This window comes from Vulpes lagopus, chromosome 22, assembly GCF_018345385.1.
Source record: "Vulpes lagopus strain Blue_001 chromosome 22, ASM1834538v1, whole genome shotgun sequence".
In the NCBI taxonomy this organism is placed as follows: Eukaryota; Metazoa; Chordata; class Mammalia; order Carnivora; family Canidae; genus Vulpes; species Vulpes lagopus.
This window is the reverse complement of record NC_054845.1, coordinates 12,747,726-12,764,895: the sequence shown is the minus strand read 5'-3', so window position 1 is coordinate 12,764,895 and position 17,170 is coordinate 12,747,726. Positions and strand designations below refer to the sequence as shown.

At 36.0% G+C, this 17,170-nt stretch overlaps 1 protein-coding gene across 3 annotated transcripts in view; it reads right to left on the bottom strand.

The window, feature by feature from the left end:
• Positions 1 to 17,170, bottom strand: part of ICOS (inducible T cell costimulator) — a 73,078-nt gene that overhangs the window by 18,620 nt on the left and 37,288 nt on the right. For 2 of the 3 annotated variants that reach the window (XM_041737039.1, XM_041737040.1), the window contains exon 4: positions 4,450 to 4,585. In XM_041737039.1, coding sequence (XP_041592973.1) covers positions 4,450 to 4,507 — 58 coding nt within the window. In that variant the 5' untranslated portion in view covers positions 4,508 to 4,585. Of the gene's footprint in view, positions 1 to 649; positions 763 to 4,449; positions 4,724 to 17,170 lie in introns of those variants that run through there. The other variant, XM_041737042.1, reaches the window with a different exon arrangement.

Genomic DNA, 17,170 nt, shown 5'->3' with positions numbered 1-17,170 from the left:
CTTAGCTAGGATATTGAAGGAAACAGAGGATTTTTGATTTGTTTAATTTACAAAGTTTAATAAATTCTTTAACATATAAAATTCATATCCTTAAGATAGGAAGGTAGCATAAGTTGTGGGTTTTGCACAGTTTACAACTGTGAATATTGAGCCATTTTTTTTTTTAAGTCAAAGAAGTCTATGTACCTTACAGTGTACCTACAGTCTCATTCTACTAAGATAAGAATTAGGTTCTCTCTATGCACCTACATTCTTTTTCTACCAGGAAATGGGAGTATCCTGCTAACAAAGGTATAATATTCCATTTTATCTGAGGAAGTTGCTAATAGCAATGGCAAGTTATGAAAGCCACTAATGATGAAAAACAAGGGATTCAAGATCTTACATGAGAATAATAGACTTGAAAGAATAATAGGTATGCCTAGAAAGAAGAGAAAACAACAAACATAAGATTAAACAACTATGGGACAAATTTAGAAAAACAAACAAACAAAAAACTTCTCATGTCCACATATTGAAGTCTCACCGAGTCCCAAAAAATGTTCCTGAAAATCTTCACTGAGCTAGGCATATCTTGACACAACTCCTGAATTCCAATATTGAAATAAGTAGTTTACAAGATCCTAGAGAATTTTTTTAAGTTACTTACAAATGAACGAGAATCAGATGAGCATGGAATTATTCACCTGCAGTCCTAGAAGCCAGCAGACAGTGGAGGGGGATCCACAGACAATTAAGGGAAAAGACTTCAGTCCAGGAATCCTATTCCCAGAAAAGATATTAGTCACGCATCAGACTAAAAGAAAGACTTCTTTACCTGTGCTGGAATTTACAGTCCAGGGTATCTGAAGAAAGTAATGGAAATCTTCTGATGATTATATCAGAACAGAAATCACAGGACAGGACTGGATGGTAAGAGTGATGCTGTCACTGAAAATAGGTGAAGGAAGTCTAAAGAAGGGATTCTTAAAACAAGAGAAATACTGTAAAAGGAAACTAGAAATGATCTTCAATTATTATTTCAACAAAGCCCAAGATTGGGGCAGGGGTACACTAACAGGAAAGCATGAGAGTGGGACAGGAAGCACCTTCAGAAGTTTTCAGGTAAGTGGAGGAGTGTGGGGTCAGCATATCAGGCAAGGCCACTGTCATTATTTATTTTAAGCCAATAATAAACAAATAGACATTCAAGGTGTTCCAACCATAATGACTTACTCAGTTAAGAACTGTAGTCAACCTTCCAAATTACAGAGGCAAAGAGAGAAGTTAAAAGAAGCCAACCAAAATAAAAAAGATACAATAGCTAAGGAAAATAAATAGAAATAAACATTACAGTGAAGGCATAAAATCAAGTACAGGCTTATCACACTGAATGGGAATGGCCTGAATTCATCTATGGGGGACAAAAGTTAACAATTTGGATTTTTAAAAATCCAACATGAGTACCTAAAGGGAGTTGTGGGAGGAACAGATCCCACAGAATTCCCTCTGAGCTCTAAGGAGGGGCCCATCTGCAGACACCAAAGGGCTGTTTTTCCTAAGGTGATGGGATTTAGGAATCATGGATTTGATGGCTGGGAAATAAAAGCAAGGCTCAAAAAGAACTTGATGCTTATCCTCCCAGCTCCTCCCAGAACCCATTATGAGACCTACATTTATTAAGCACCATTTGACTTCTATCACTCTTACTCATGTACAGCCTCCACTCTGCTCTCAGAGCAGTCTTCCCAAAATTAGAAATCATAAGGTCACCCACATGGTTCTCACTGCCCATTAGGTGTAAAAAGAGGGTCCTCTAAACACTGGTAAAGGTTCAAATTTTTTCCAGATCCTTTTACAAAGAGGAGCTTCCTATTGTTCCAGAATCATTGAGAAGATGACTTTGTTAAATTTTACACTGAGAGTAATAGTTAAGAAATCACCAAGATCTCCAACCAATTAACTCACCAGCTAAAGGCAACACTAATGAGAATTTCTCCCCTTTAACATTATATGTCTTGCTACTTCAACACAATGTGGACGGAATGTGAATATTGGAGTCAGATACATTACATTTGTGTTCTCTCTTGGTTCTGCCATAAATTATATGTAACAAATCACTTAGCCTTAGCTGGTCTGAGATTCTTTAAACATGAACTGAAAGTAAGACTAACTTAACCTTTGTGTGGGATGAGAAAGCCTACTTAGTTGGGAGGATTAAAAAGATGGCAAAGGAAAAGGAAAAGACTTGCATGTGCTTGGTGTAGGCTCTGAAGAATGGATAGGTCCTGGATAAATGCATGGTGATGGTATTTCAAACATGGAGACCATTAGCAATTTACAATCTCATTTAGTCACTTATCCCTCAAACTGAAAAATGGCTTATCACATGGCATAGCTTTCTGTGTGGTAACAGTGAACGTTGGTTTTATTCTATAAGAGCCTAAGACGAATATCATTCTAGAAGCACAATTTCATCAGGTTAGTCTAGTAACTTGAAATAATTCTACCTAGGTTGGATCTATCCTTCCACAGAAAAAAACATGATTGTTAACTCAAATCTCAAACTGATAATAAATACACTATCAACCGTAAGTGCCCATATGGGCTTAGCCTATTGGGATATCTTTTTACAGCATAACCCTCAATGACTTGTACCAATATTCTTGGAAAAAAATCCAAAATCCTTTACATGGCCCATATAGTCTGAATGGTTTTGCCTCTGCTTTTCTTTCCAGCATCTTCTTGTACCATTCCAAACCCTTTCCTTCCATGCTCAGGCATTTCCACCTTCTTCCAGTTCTCTGACCTTACTTCATTTCCTCCTGCCACAGATCCTTTGCCCTTCCTCTTTACCTGGTACAGAATGTTTTCCCCCTCTGACACCATCGCCCTCATTTATTCCTATTTATCCTTCAAATCTTAATTCAAGTGGCACTGCCACAAAAAAGATTTTGATGAACACTACTCCCCAACTCCTCCCCCATATCCACCCAGTCTAGAGAGGCTTCTTTGTTACATTCTCTGAATTTGTCCGTAATTATTATTAACTCATGGGATTATTTAATTAATGTCTTCCAACCATTCAGTTAGCTTCCTGAGAGCAGGGACTAATGCGGTTTTGTTCATCATTGCACACACAGCAGCTAGCATAGTACCTCCTACGTGGCAAGTGCTTGGTGGTACATGAATGAATGGATAAGTGAATGAATAAATAAATGAATATCAATTCCAAAGCTATTCATTTGTTGTTCATGCTACTAAAAGATCTCACTGGGTTGTAGACAGGGCATAAAGAAGCAAGTAGCCCCAAGCTGACTTTGGAACTTATAAGCAGACTCTAATTGTTCACTCTTCATTCCTCTTAAGAGCATTTGAATCACCTTGAACTACTACGAGATGAAAGATTTGACCAATCTGCTATTGCTTTTTAATTCTTTGGAGAGAAAAGTAAAATCTATTTCTTTGTACCACTGCAAAATGTGTGTCTAGATGAGATTATGTCTACTAGATTTCTGCTTTCCCTTTTAGTGTTAATAGAACTTTCCAAGTCAATATAATTTCACTTTGTGCCAGCCTCAAGAACATGGCTCAGAAAAAAAAAAAAACAAAAACAAAAAAACAAAAAAAAAAGAACATGGCTCAGAGTGGTGGGGAGGAGGGAATACAAAAATGTACCAAGTAAGAAACAGCAGAAACACATTTTTTAATTTAGTGGTAGGTCACATTATTTAAATCCTTCAAATAGTCTGATATATATACTATCTAAGAGAGAGAATTGAGGACTTCAGAATGCTGGTTTGTTTTTTCTTTAATGTCTCCATGGGCTTAGGAGCCTTTTTATAGTGTCCACGACTCCTTGGCCTTTTAGAGGGACCCTGACGCTTAGTGTCAAAAAAAAAAAAAACTCTGTGGCAGCCTGGACATTTCTGACAAGAGATCACCCAGATAAGATTAAAATCAAAATCCTCTTTTTCAAAGTGTTTCCATTTTATTTTCTCCTTCTAAAAGAATTCGCGGCCCAGATGCCACGACTATTTTACCTTCATTCAGTTGACACAAGTCATTTTGCCTTTCATCTTTCTCTGAGAACAGTAAGCCGCTCTTCTACTTTATCTACTAACAGGTAACTCCAAGCAGGTAATTTAAAATTTTAATGGTCTGATGAAACATTTTTCTTCATCTTAAAAAACACAATATCAAAAGAAGCAGTACAAACTCCATGGCATCAGCTGTGACATGGTGACAAAAGCCCAGCGCCAAGTGCTTGGGACTTTTCTGCAATTGTTCCCACTTTCAAAAAATAAATAAGTAATAAATTAATTTTTTTAAAAAGCAAAACAAAACAAAACAACAAAAACAGAAAACAAACAAAGGCCTTCTATTGGGTGTCTGATTTTTCTACCTTTTGGGTTTTTTAATATTCACTTGAATCATAACTTAATAAAAAATAATCGATGGGCCACTCACCTGTTAGGGCTTCAACTTGAAAGCAGAAGAGAAGGAAATACCAGAGGTCTGACTTCATGTTTGCTGAAAACAGATGCAATCCCCTCCAGTGTTCAAAGCTGACAGTGAATTCATGTTCTCAACTGTTTTCTATTTGCTGGAAAGGAAGTGGGTTTTGTGAGGGTTTATGTAGTGTCACACTTACCATTAAGGCAAGGAGGTGTCTTGCGATTGATGTCAGTGGCGATAGGAGCGGCATTATGGTTTACGGGGGGGCTCAGCTTAATCCATGTATTGCTGATAATTTTGAAAACAGAGGGAAACTTTACCCTCATTCTGGTTCCAATAAAACAAGAGAAAGAGACCATGCCTATTTTCAGAACCATCCCACTCCACCGAATCAATGGTTACTGGGGAATAACAAACTCTAAAAGTAGCCACATGATAAATAACATGTTTTTGACACCTATCTTCTGCTATTTGCTCCAGAGATAGAAAGCCTTTGAAACAGGATAAGAAATAAAGGGAATTCTTACAGAAATTGAAATGCAGATTTATCTGAAAGAAGAGCAACACAGAAATCAGAGAAATATTTACATCACATTCACTGTAGATGGTAATTCTCCAAATGATGCAATCTATTTTAATCCAACCTAAACTCTGTTCTGCATATTACAGAAAAGTCTGTAGAAACCAGGAATTCTGTACCTATAGCTTCAGATGAAAACAAAAAAGCTGAAAAGCCTACCCATGGTCTCCATCTCTGCAGGGCAATAGAACAGACAATAACAACAATAGTAATAATAATATAAATAAGTAGATTTGTATGTACATAAGTGTTTATATGAAATATTCATCTTAATGTAAAGTGTACATAAAATTAAGTGTAAAATAATATATATTATGTATAGAATAGAATATAGCTAATATTATATTAACCTGGATTATTTGTGTATGTGTATTTATATTATGTTTTATACATATGGTAATTCATTTAACTCTCCTAACTATTCTATGAGGTGGGGACATTCTATGAGGTGGGGAAATTAGTATTTCCCATTTTACAGATAAGAAAAACCGAGGCATGAGTTGTAAAATGCTGGCACAAGTCAAATAGCAGGTGGGAATGCTAGGATTTGAAGAGTATGGTTCCAGAGTTCTCACTCTTAACCAAAACAGGTAGAGCCACTCAAGCCAACCATCTAAAAGTCTGAACCAGCTTCTAAGATGCTGGATCCAGGGTTTATGGGGAAGACAGGGTAAGACCAACTATCAACCTGCAGAGGAGATATTCAGGTGAGAAGCTGAAATCAGGAGGTCAGGGCAACCAAGGTTTCAGTCCAATGTCCAGGCTCTGAAGTAGAATCCGGATTTGGGGCTCTAGAAGAGCAATATGGGATACTGGACCAGAGCCAAGGGGTTCCAAAGATAACGTAGGAGGCTGATCCTGCAGTGATTCCATTACATCTCTGTTTCCCCAGTGACCTTTTTTAGGCTCCTAGGCCTCAATAGTGTAAAAGACGCTATTTGAGGTGTTGAGCTAACTTGAGAGAAATACTGGGCCACCAAGACCACTGGGAACCTGTTACCCTGATTTCCTTCTTTTCCCTTCCACTGTGATCCCTGACAGCATCAAGAGGAAATGCCTCCAGATCCATTGTTATCGTACTTGAATCCTTTTTCAGCACAAAGGAGGCAGTATAGAATAATTGACTTTTTCTAACTTTGCTGTGGCCTAGCTCTGGAACTAAGTCTGGAGAGCTCTTACTTCATCCAATAAAAATTACCACAAATTCTAGAGCTCAGATATAGTTCTGCAGAGGATAATAGGGCAGGAATCTAATAATGAACATTTATTGAGTCCATACCAATATGCCGGACACTGTGCTTCACATGAATGATCTCTTCCATGTTCACAACTACTCTGTGACAGAGATCTCATTATTATTCCCATTTCACAATGAGAAAACTGAGAGTTAGAGTGATTAAGTAATGAGTCCAAGCTCACATGGTCAATAAGTAATAGAGTCAGGTCAAACCCAGACAATGAAACCAAATTCCATGGGCACCTTGGTGGCTCAGTTAAACAACCAACTCTGGATTTCAGCTCAGGTCATGATCTCAGAGCCCTTGGATGGAGCCCCACAGTGGGCTCCCCACTCAGTGGGAAATCTATTTCAGGACCCTCTACCTGTCTCTCTGCCCCTCCCCTGCTCACTCTGTCTCTCTCTGTCTCTGTCTCTCTCTCAAAGAGTAGATAAACAAATCTTAAAAACAAACAAGAAAGAAACTGAATTCCACACTCTTAATTATTACACTATATTCACATGCTAGTCTTCATTTATCTGGCCAGAAATTACTGGCCAATGTGAATTGGGGGCCTCATATTTTGGTGGAAGAAGGATACTTAGATCCTAGATGAAGTTCTAAAAATATTCTAATGCAAAAGAGTTTTCCTAATAAAATTTAGGTGCAATTTCTATCTCAAGGGGCAAAAACACATGTGATGGTATGGCTTGGCTTTAGTTCAACTAGGTAGGCATACTTATTTGTTCTGAATCTGTTTGCTTTTCCCCAACCAACACAATTCTGTTTGTAAGACACTTACAGTGATAACTGATGTTGAAGGGGAGCAGGCCTTACTTCAACGTAAATGTACTTTATGTCAAAGACCGCTATGAGTGATCCTGTCCGCACCACCTCTTCTCAAAAATCTCAGTTAAGAATATGATTACTTGTGGTTTTAAATATTCAGAACTACTGTTCATGTGCTTGGAAAATAAACTGGGCAACAATTTCCGTTCACACCACAGGAAGCACTTTTTGTTTGCTTTTTTTTTTTTTTCATTTTTTTCATTCCATGACTTAAGAGGGTTTTGATTTGTGTGTGCAGATGCCTGGGGTGAGGGCGGGGAATGGAAAATCTGTTACATTAAAAATGGGATGTTTATTATTCCTTGCTTTGCGGGCACCAGCCTTGGCGATGCTGTGGGCTTGCTTTTTTGAAGTTCCACAGGTGAATATCTTTCTTTTGCTTTGCTTGAAACTTTACTGAAGGCAATACTTGCGTGTGGAGAAGAACCACTGAGCTCAAACAATGGGGTTTTTAAAAAGCACCTGCAAAGTTATCTGTGCTTCACCTCAACTTGGTTTGCCACTCAAGTTGAAAAGCATTGAAAGAGAAGTGTTCACCCTAATCAGGATGGGTTCTCCTCCTAGCTTCTCTCTGTTGTTGAGTGGCACCACCCTCCAGTCACTAAATCATCCAGGAACCTGTGGTCAGCCCCTTCTCCCCCTCAGGAATTCACCACTGAGCCCTATTATCTTACTTCCTGGCTGTCTGCCATGTTGTTTTTCTTCTTTTCTTGTCAGGATCACTGCTTTAGACCAGGTCTCCACCATCTCTCCTGATTTTTCTGTCCCCACGCCTGCCCCGTTTCTGTCTCCACACTCCAACAAGAGTTAAGTAATCTTTGTAAAATGTAAATCTAATTCACCCTGCTTCCCTGCTTAGTACCCTCCATTGGCTTCCTGTTAGTCTTAGATAAGGCCCAAACTCGTTCTAAGCTGTTTTACAATAGGGTCCCAATTTAGCCTCATTTCTTGCCGCATTTGCTCTCTTCCTTCTGCATCAAATGCTTCAGCCATGTTGAATGATGTTGTGTTCTACACATTCCCTAAGCTACTCTTCCTCCCATTGCTGGGGGCCCTCTTCTTGTCCCTACTCTCTTTTCTCGCTACCCTAGCCTCCATTCTCCAGCATGAATCCTACCATTCTTCAAGCCTTTGCTTACAAACCCATAAACTCATCAAATAAGCCCTTTCCTCATCCATTTACTACCAACCATTTCCATAACTAGAGTCTGAAGAAGATGGCTTCTTTGCATCAGTATCTATAATGCTCAACACAATGCCTGGGGCATAGTAGATGCTTCATCACTATTTGTTGAATGAATGGGTATTTGAAGAATCCTTAATTTTTTAATGAACACTATTACCTCAGGAACAATCACCAATTAACACTTTGTTCTTTGAATCATAATTTGAGAGCAGAAAATTATCAAGATGTTTGTATTTCACATTGAAATTAATTCAATAAATATAATTAATCTGATTTATCTCTTATTTGACCATTTGTCCATCTCTAAACCAACAAAAGCACATTCTATTTTAACAAAATAATTTCTCATTTAAGTTATTAATTCATGAAGCTGAGAAAACTAATTGCACATTTCCAAGTATAGTGAAAACAGTCAGTGTAAGATGTGACTATCTAGTGATTTATTGATATTTTTAGCAAAAATAGCCCAACTTAGTCACTTTGGCAAACAAGACCTTCATCCTGATGAGTACCATTGCTCAAAATATCATAAAGCACTCCCTGGATCTCATTCCCTTCAGCCCCTCCAGGGTTCTTGTCCCCTCAGTTCCATCTTTCGCCCCTGGACCACCTTCCTATAGCTCCCTCCCTTTCATTTAAAAACATGCTAGGATCTCTCCAGTCCTTAATACATACAAACACATTTCCTCAGACCCCGCAACCCCTGCCATCTGTTGCTCTTTCTTCTTTCTTAGGAAGAAGATGTCCACGCTCAGTCTCTACTCATCACTACTTCCTAGATGTTCTTGAATCCACTGTAGATTGATTTTTATCTCTATCATTCCATTGAAACTCCTTTTCCTAGGCCCACCCACGAGCTCCTTAATACCAACTCCAACCACTCTCATTCTTCTCTTCTTTGACATCTCTGCATCATTTGATGCTATATATACTCCTTTATGTCATACATACTTTATCTTGAAATAGTACCACCCATTCCTGATTGAGTTATCACAGCCAAGAACCATTAAACTCTAGACTATTTAACATATGTTTAACCTATTCTGTGTTGAATAAAGTCTAACACTCAGAAGGAAACCTTTAGCCTCCTAACTTCAAACATTTCATTGAAGCCCTTCATTTTCCCCATATACAGTCAAAATCATTCCTGTCTTCTTTTTAACACTCATCATCTCTAGACCCCTTCCAGCTTGGACTTCTTCGCCTGTTCTTCCTATGTCTCTGTTCTCCTAAGTGTTGATGTTGATATTCCCCAGAATTGAAGCTTCAGTCCTCTGCTTTCCTTCTATATATACCACCTAAGTGATTAAGCAGATAACACCATGTCAATCAGAAAATTACATGGGTTAAAATACATGCCCCATGTCTCTTCTGCGGCTTTTAATGTGATTATGAAAGCTATCAAAACAAATGTTTGAACCATAATAGCATTGCTGAAATGAATACATAATCTTCCCCAAAAGACTGAAACTCAAAAGACTCACAAGCTCATATGCGTACAGGGGTCAGACAGATGGAACAAATGAATGAAAGGGACCTGGTATGAGGCAATAGGGAGTGGTGGAAACTGGGGCAAGTTCAAGAGCACATAGGAGTAGCAGCTGATTAGATCCCCCTATACGCTGCTACAATTGAATAGGAGTCCAATATAGCTATATCTGCTGGATTTTTCCAAATACGTTTCCGAGTCTAGCTGTGGGGAAATATTCTGATTTTTAAATTTTGCAACTTATTTTAAAAATTTAAAATAAAGTGTGAGCCAGCACTAAAGGAGGCAGAAAAAATATTTAAAGATCCAATCAGTTTGGCCACAGACTATCAATTTTTAACCTCCGCTTTAAAAGATAACTCTCATTTGGCAATACATACATATACACATGCATATGCAGTAAGAAGACTCTTGTTCTAGACCTTACTTCATCGTTTACCAGCTGTGTGGCTCCAAGCAAGACCCCTGACTTCTTTAAACAGAAGTTTACTTTTTATAACCTCAGAGGATTCTTGTGAGGGTCAAAAACTAATGGATTTGAAAGCTCTTAAGAACTATTTCATGCTACCAAAAATCTAATTACTACATATATAGCATTTAAATTTCATGACTTTTTTTCCACAAATTTCTGATATTTTAAAAATACTTCATTATATTTGACACATCTCAAATTTTAAACACAGGATCAAGATTGGTGACCCTCTTTTTCTGAAAACATGGCAATTATCATTGACCTTTTTTGGGTGGCTACTCAGAGTAAGATTTTAATAACTTCTTCCCAGTAATTAATGCATTTTTGGGATGTAAAATAACTTCAAGCTTACAAAATTTATTCCATTGTAAAATTGTTTCTTTCTTTCTTTCTTTCTTTCTTTCTTTCTTTCTTTCTTTCTTTCTTTCTTTCTTTTTTTCTTTCTTTCCTAGCACCCTAAGGGCAAAGGTAGCTAAAATACAATACTGGAATTTGGTAGAAATTATGGAGGTTAAGTCAAATTACACTAGGTTACTTGGGTTGTGCTTTGTGTGAACGGATGACACCTACTGGCATAAACTGAAAATCTGCTTTTTCTTTTTAAGAAGAAAAATGTTCATCTTTTAAGCCAGAAAAAAGAAAAAAACACATCTTGCAGAGTCCCACACTGTCAATTACACTAGTATAATTACTAGAGGTACAAGTCAAAGATTCCATGGAATCATAAGAAAATGTTCATGATACAATTAGTGGAAAAAGCAAGTTATATGTATTACATATATATGAAGTTAATGTTTAAATTTTTATATGAAAATTTATGAATAAAAAATATAAAGCATATATAAAAAAATTGAAATAATAGGCACCAGAAATTAATTTGCTTGTACAACAAATGTTTGTTTTTCCTTTGTGCTTTTCTGCACTTTTGAAATCTTTTCCTGTGACCATGTATCATTCTCATAATGGGAATAACTAAACACTGTACATGTGTGTGCAATACTTTTTTTTTCTTTAGTAAAAGTCTTATGAAATTATCTTAAGCATAAGGAAGCAAAATACCTAAAGGACAAAAGTGATTAGATAGCTTCATAATGAGATTTACATTTTGGCCCGATGAAACCTCTGATTTGCTCTTCTTTTTAAAAAATATCTATTGTTACCTAATTATTTTCCAAATGAACCTGAAAATCATTGTCAAATGTTCACAAGTTCTTTCTGTCCAACATCTTCACACCTCAAATCCTATTGGGATTTTGAGTCAATACAGTATTGAGTGCCCAGACCTCTATTTTTACTCCTTCTAATCCCAGGGTGACCCTACAGCCTAGTAATTCATAGCTTTCATTAACCATTTTATTTTAAAAGTCCAATGAAAATTTAGCAATATAAATAATCTCATGTTTTTTAATCAATGTCCATCTTTATTTCCTAAGCACTATTTCATGTCCTAAGGAGATATTAGTGGCTACAGGAAATTAACATGTAACAAGAGTTTTCCCCAGTCTTGAGTGCACTCAAGAAGAGAAGGACAAGGATCTTGCAAAGGCTATGGTGATCACCAGGAGATTAAATGAGTGATGATAACTAAGGCAAATGAGTAGCTGTTTTAGATTCATGATAGGACAAGAAAAATCAGAAATAGCTGAAAAGTTTAAAGAAGAAGATAGAGCAGAATGTCTTGATGATTAAGGTAGGTAAAAGATAATAAAAGACAGAAAATGTGTTAATTTACACTTGTATGGCATGGTACAGGTAACATGACACCTACACATACACTGTCAGTTAAAGACCAATGATTTGCACAGAACAGTTATTATCATTCCCATATTGTAGGAATGGAAATCCGAGTCTTAGAGAAGTCGAATATTTTGTCCAAATTAGCTAGGCCAGAGTCAAAATCAGAACTCCTATAATACATGCTTCAGATTAGTGCTCTTACAAGTGTCAGAAAGAGAGAAACTTTTTTGAGAGTTCAAATAAGTAAAAAGTTTAAAGATAGAATTTGAGTAACAAATTATAAAGATTGATTTATTACATACATATTAAACTTTTTGTCTACTAGAGAATATATCTTTTTCCGAAGAAACATCTGGAATACTTATAAAAAAATATTGTGTATTGACTCAAAGCCTCAATATAATTCAAAAGCAGAAAATATACACTTTCCTTGATCACTATGAAATTAAAAACTAGTAAGAAAAGTTTAAGTGTTAAAACTGTCTACTTGAAAATTTCAAAAATCACTCTCTAAAATAATTCTGATCAGAGTAATAGTAAATTGCAATTATAGACTACTTGGGGAAAATGATGATAAAGCACAACTTACACAAATATATTTGATGTGGTCAAAGCTATTATTGGCAAAAAATGCATTCATATAATTTGTTTTTTCTTATTAAATAATAATAAAATAAGACTAATGAGCTAATCAATTAGATGGAGATAAAAATACAAAAATAAAAACTAAGTCTTTAAAAAATAGAGACATAGAATTAATATGTTTACAAAGAAAAAATAGTGAATTAGAAAACAAATTATACATAATAAAAGTTCTATTTTTATTTTAAAAATCATTAACTTGAGCAAGTCTGTCTTTGTATGAGGGAAAGAAAATATACATGCACAATATTAGAAGAAAAGAAAAATACTGATGAGATATTTTAATTTTTTAAAAAATACAACATCTAATATCATGTACCTTTTTAAAATATGTTTGCAATGGCCAATCTTCTGGGACATAAAAAATTGAAACAAATAGAAAACTGAATAGACTAATAACCTTTGAAGAAAAAAATAAAGATGGAACCAAGAAACTAGCCCAAACAAAAGAGCTGAACCCAGACTATTCTACAAGTGAGTGGTTCAATTATTTTCAAAAAGTAGATAACTCCCATGCTATCTAAACTATTCCAGACCACTAGAAGTAAAGATTGAAAACACAGTTTATTTTGTGAAACTGAAATAATGCTAAAAAATAACAAAGTTAACTCAAAGAAGATCCATAGGCCAATTTTGTTTTTAAATATAGATACAAACATTCTAAATTAAATACTAAAAAATCTAATTCAGTGGCTTTTTTTTTAAAGAATTATTCATTTATTTGAGAGAGAGAGAGAGAGAGAGAGAGTGAACATGATCAGAGGGAGAGACAGAGGGACAGAGAATCCCAAACAGACTCCCCACTGAGTGCAGAGCCTGACCCAGGGCTTGATCCCAGGATCCCAAGATCATGAGCTGAGCTGAGCTGAAATCAAGAGTCAGACACTTAATTAACTGATGCCCCTCATTAGGTGACTTATTAAGAGAATAATGTGCCAAATAAGATTTAATTCCAAAACGTGAGAATTGCTTAATATTAAGAAATCTATGTCTCATAAACTTAAAGGGGATAAATATGCAATCATCTCAATGGATACTGAGAAGACCTTCAATAAATTCAGCACCTATACATGGTTTTTAAAAAGAAAACTCTACTAATGTATCAGAACTGGAAGGATACTTCTTAACCTGATGAAAAGTTTCTATCTCATACCACTAGACATTATCATGCTTAATTATGAAGGGATCTTAAAAGGTTTGGAGGAAGGTACTATTCCCATTGTTTTTCAATATTCAGAAAGATATTTAAAAGAAGTAATGATATTATACATTTTTTTAAGTGGAGAAACAGGGGCACCTGGATGACAGTTGGTTACGCATCTGCTGCCTTCAGCTCAGGTCATGGTCTCAGGATCCTAGGATTGAGACCTGCATCAGGCTTTCTGCTCTGTGAGGAGTCTGCTTCTCTGTCTCCTCCTACTCCTCCTGTTTGTTCACTCTCTCTCGCTCTCTCTCTCTCTCTCTCAAATAAATAAAATCTTAACTGTTTCTCTTTTTTCTTGTTATCAGATATGTGTCCTGAAGTAGTTGATTATCAAGAAAATTCAAGAGAATGAGCTGAAAAGGTTCATTCTAATTAGTAAGTTTATGATTAATATATTTAGTAAGGCAGCCAAAAGCAAAATAAATACAAGAAAAGCTGGTAGCTTTCTATATGTCAGGGAAAAAAATGGTTAGAAAAGTATAAGGGGAAAATAGCAGTACGTATACACAGTCTATATTAAGAAAGCTATGTAACTTACCAAGGGCTATAACAAAAGATGTGAATAAATGGAGAGGCACACAATATTTCTGAAGGGAAAGATTCCACCCAATAAAAATATCAGTTTCTCCAAATGAACTTATAATGTTTTTCCAACAAAATACCAACTGGATTTTTGATCTTTGAAACTTCTTACCAAATTATTCTAGAATTCTTTTGAAAAAATAAGTTGAAAATAACCAAAACAATTAGTGGACTAGAATATGGAATGCCAAAGTGGTTGAGCCCCAAGAATGAGTGTAAGAATTAGCTAAATTGAATCTGAAGTCCAGAAGCAAATCCACACCACATAAGAATTTTCAAAATGAATCTAGAGCAATCTATATATTCAATGCGATCTCTATCAGAATACCATCAACTTATTTCACAGAGTTGGAACAGATAATCCCAAATTTGCATGGAACCAGGAAAAAAAAAAAAACCTGAATAGCCAAAGGAATGTTGGAAAAGAGAATCAAAACTGGTAACATCTCAATTCTGGACTTCAAGCTCTATTACAAAGCTGTAATCATCAAGACAGCATGGTACTAGCATAAAAACAGTTGCACAGATCGATAGAGTAGAATAGAGACCCAGAAATGGACCCTCAAGTCTATGTTCAACTCACCTTTGACAAAGCAGGAAAGAATATCCAATGGAAAAAAGACAGTGTCTTCAACAAATGGTGTTGGGAAAATTGGACAGCCACATGCAGAAGAATGAAACTGGACCATTTCCTCACCCCATACACAAAAATAGACTCAAAATGGATGAAAGACCTAAATGTAAGATAGGAATCCATCAGAATCCCAGAGGAGAACACAGGCAACAACCTCTTTGAACTCAGCCACAGCAACTTCTTACGAGGCACATCTTCAAAGGCAAGAGAAACAAAGGCAAAAATGAACTGTTGGGATTTCATCAAGATAAGAAGCTTTTGCACAGCAAAGGAAACACTTGACAAAACCAAAAGACAAGGGACACAATGGGAGAAGATATTTGCAAATGACACATTAGATAAGGGGCTAGTATCCAAGATCTAAAAAGAACTTATCAAACACCACACCCAAAGAACAAATATTCCAACCAAGAAATGGCCAGAAGACATGAACAGACATATCTCCAAAAAGACATACAAATGGCCAACAGACACACGAAAAAATGCTGAACATCACTCAGCATCAGGGAAGTATAAATCAAAGCCACAATGAGATACCACCTCAAACCAGTCAGAACAGCTAATATTAACAAGTTAGGAAACAACAGATGTTGGTGAGAATGCGGAGGAAGGGTAACCCCCATATACTGTTGGTGGGAATGCAAGTTGGTGTAGCCACTCCAGAAAACAGTATGGAGGTTCCTCAAAAAGTTGAAAATAGAGCTACCCTATGACCCAGCAATTGCACTACTTGAGTATTTACCCCAAAGACAAAAATGTAGTGATCTGAAAGGGCAGCAGCACCCCAATGTTTATAGCAACAATGTCCACAATCGCCAAATTATGGAAAGAGCCCAGATGTCCATCAATAGATGAATGGATAAAGATGATGTGGTGTGTGTATATATATATACACACACAATAAACTACTACTCAGCCAACAAAAAAAGAAATCTTGCCATCTGTAACAATGTGGATGGAAGTAGAGGATATTATGCTAAGCAAAATAAGTCAGTCAGAGAAAGACAATTATTTGATCTCACTCATGTAGATTTAAGAAGCAAAACAAAGGATCATAGGGAAAGAGAGGAAAGAATAAAACAAGATGAAATCAAAGAGGGAAATAAATCATAAGAGATTTTTTAATCATCAGAAACAGAGAGTTGCTGGAATGGAGGGCAATGGGGAAATAGGATAACTGGGTGATGGCTATTAGGAAGGGCACGTGAGGTGCATTTGGGTGGCTCACTGGTTGAGCATCTGCCTTTGGCTCAGGTCATGACCCCAGGGTCCTGGGATCAAGCCCCATATTGGGCTCCCCGCAGGGAGCTTGCTTCTCCTTCTGCCTATGTCTCTGTGTCTCTCATGAATAAATAAATAAAATCTTTAATAAAAAAAAAACACATGATGTGTTGAGCACTGAGTCTTATATAAGACTGAATCGCTGACCTCTACCTCTGAAACCAATAGTACATTATATGTTCATTAACTGAATTAAATTTATTTTTATTTTTATTTTTTAACTTAAATTTTAAGGTAATGCATAAATATTTGCTAACTTCTTTCTTAAGCTAGACAGTTTATTCTGTTAATGAATAGTTATGGTTGTCCTCTCCAATCACCTATATCAAAAGTCTATCATTCCTTTAGGATTTTTATTTACCAGTAATGAAATTATACTACCTAGTATGGCCATATTAAAGAACACAGAGATTGTGATATTGCCTCTCCACATCTAAAACCAACCTTGTAAATTTAATTCTAAGATATTCTGGAATGACTGAGCATGAATTAGAGATAGATGTACTTGATAATAGATAAATGTCTTAGCAGATCATTTTTAAGGCTTTAATATGAATGTATACATGCAAAGTGTGTGAATATATAACTTCATATAATATTTAATTATTCTATCCAGACCAATCATACCATTGTTTAGCCTGAATTGATTTCTTCTATGTCCTCCCTGTTTTCTCTCTCTATTGTCTACCAATTCCCTAAGAGTATCATGTAAAAATTAATTTTGAATAGAAAAATTAAATGATGATTCAGAAACTCAAAAGAAATTTAGCAAAATGATACATAAATTTAAGGTGTGGAGGAAATATGTGTTTTTCATTACATACGTATTTATTTCATTAAATAATATGTGAGGCTCTAAC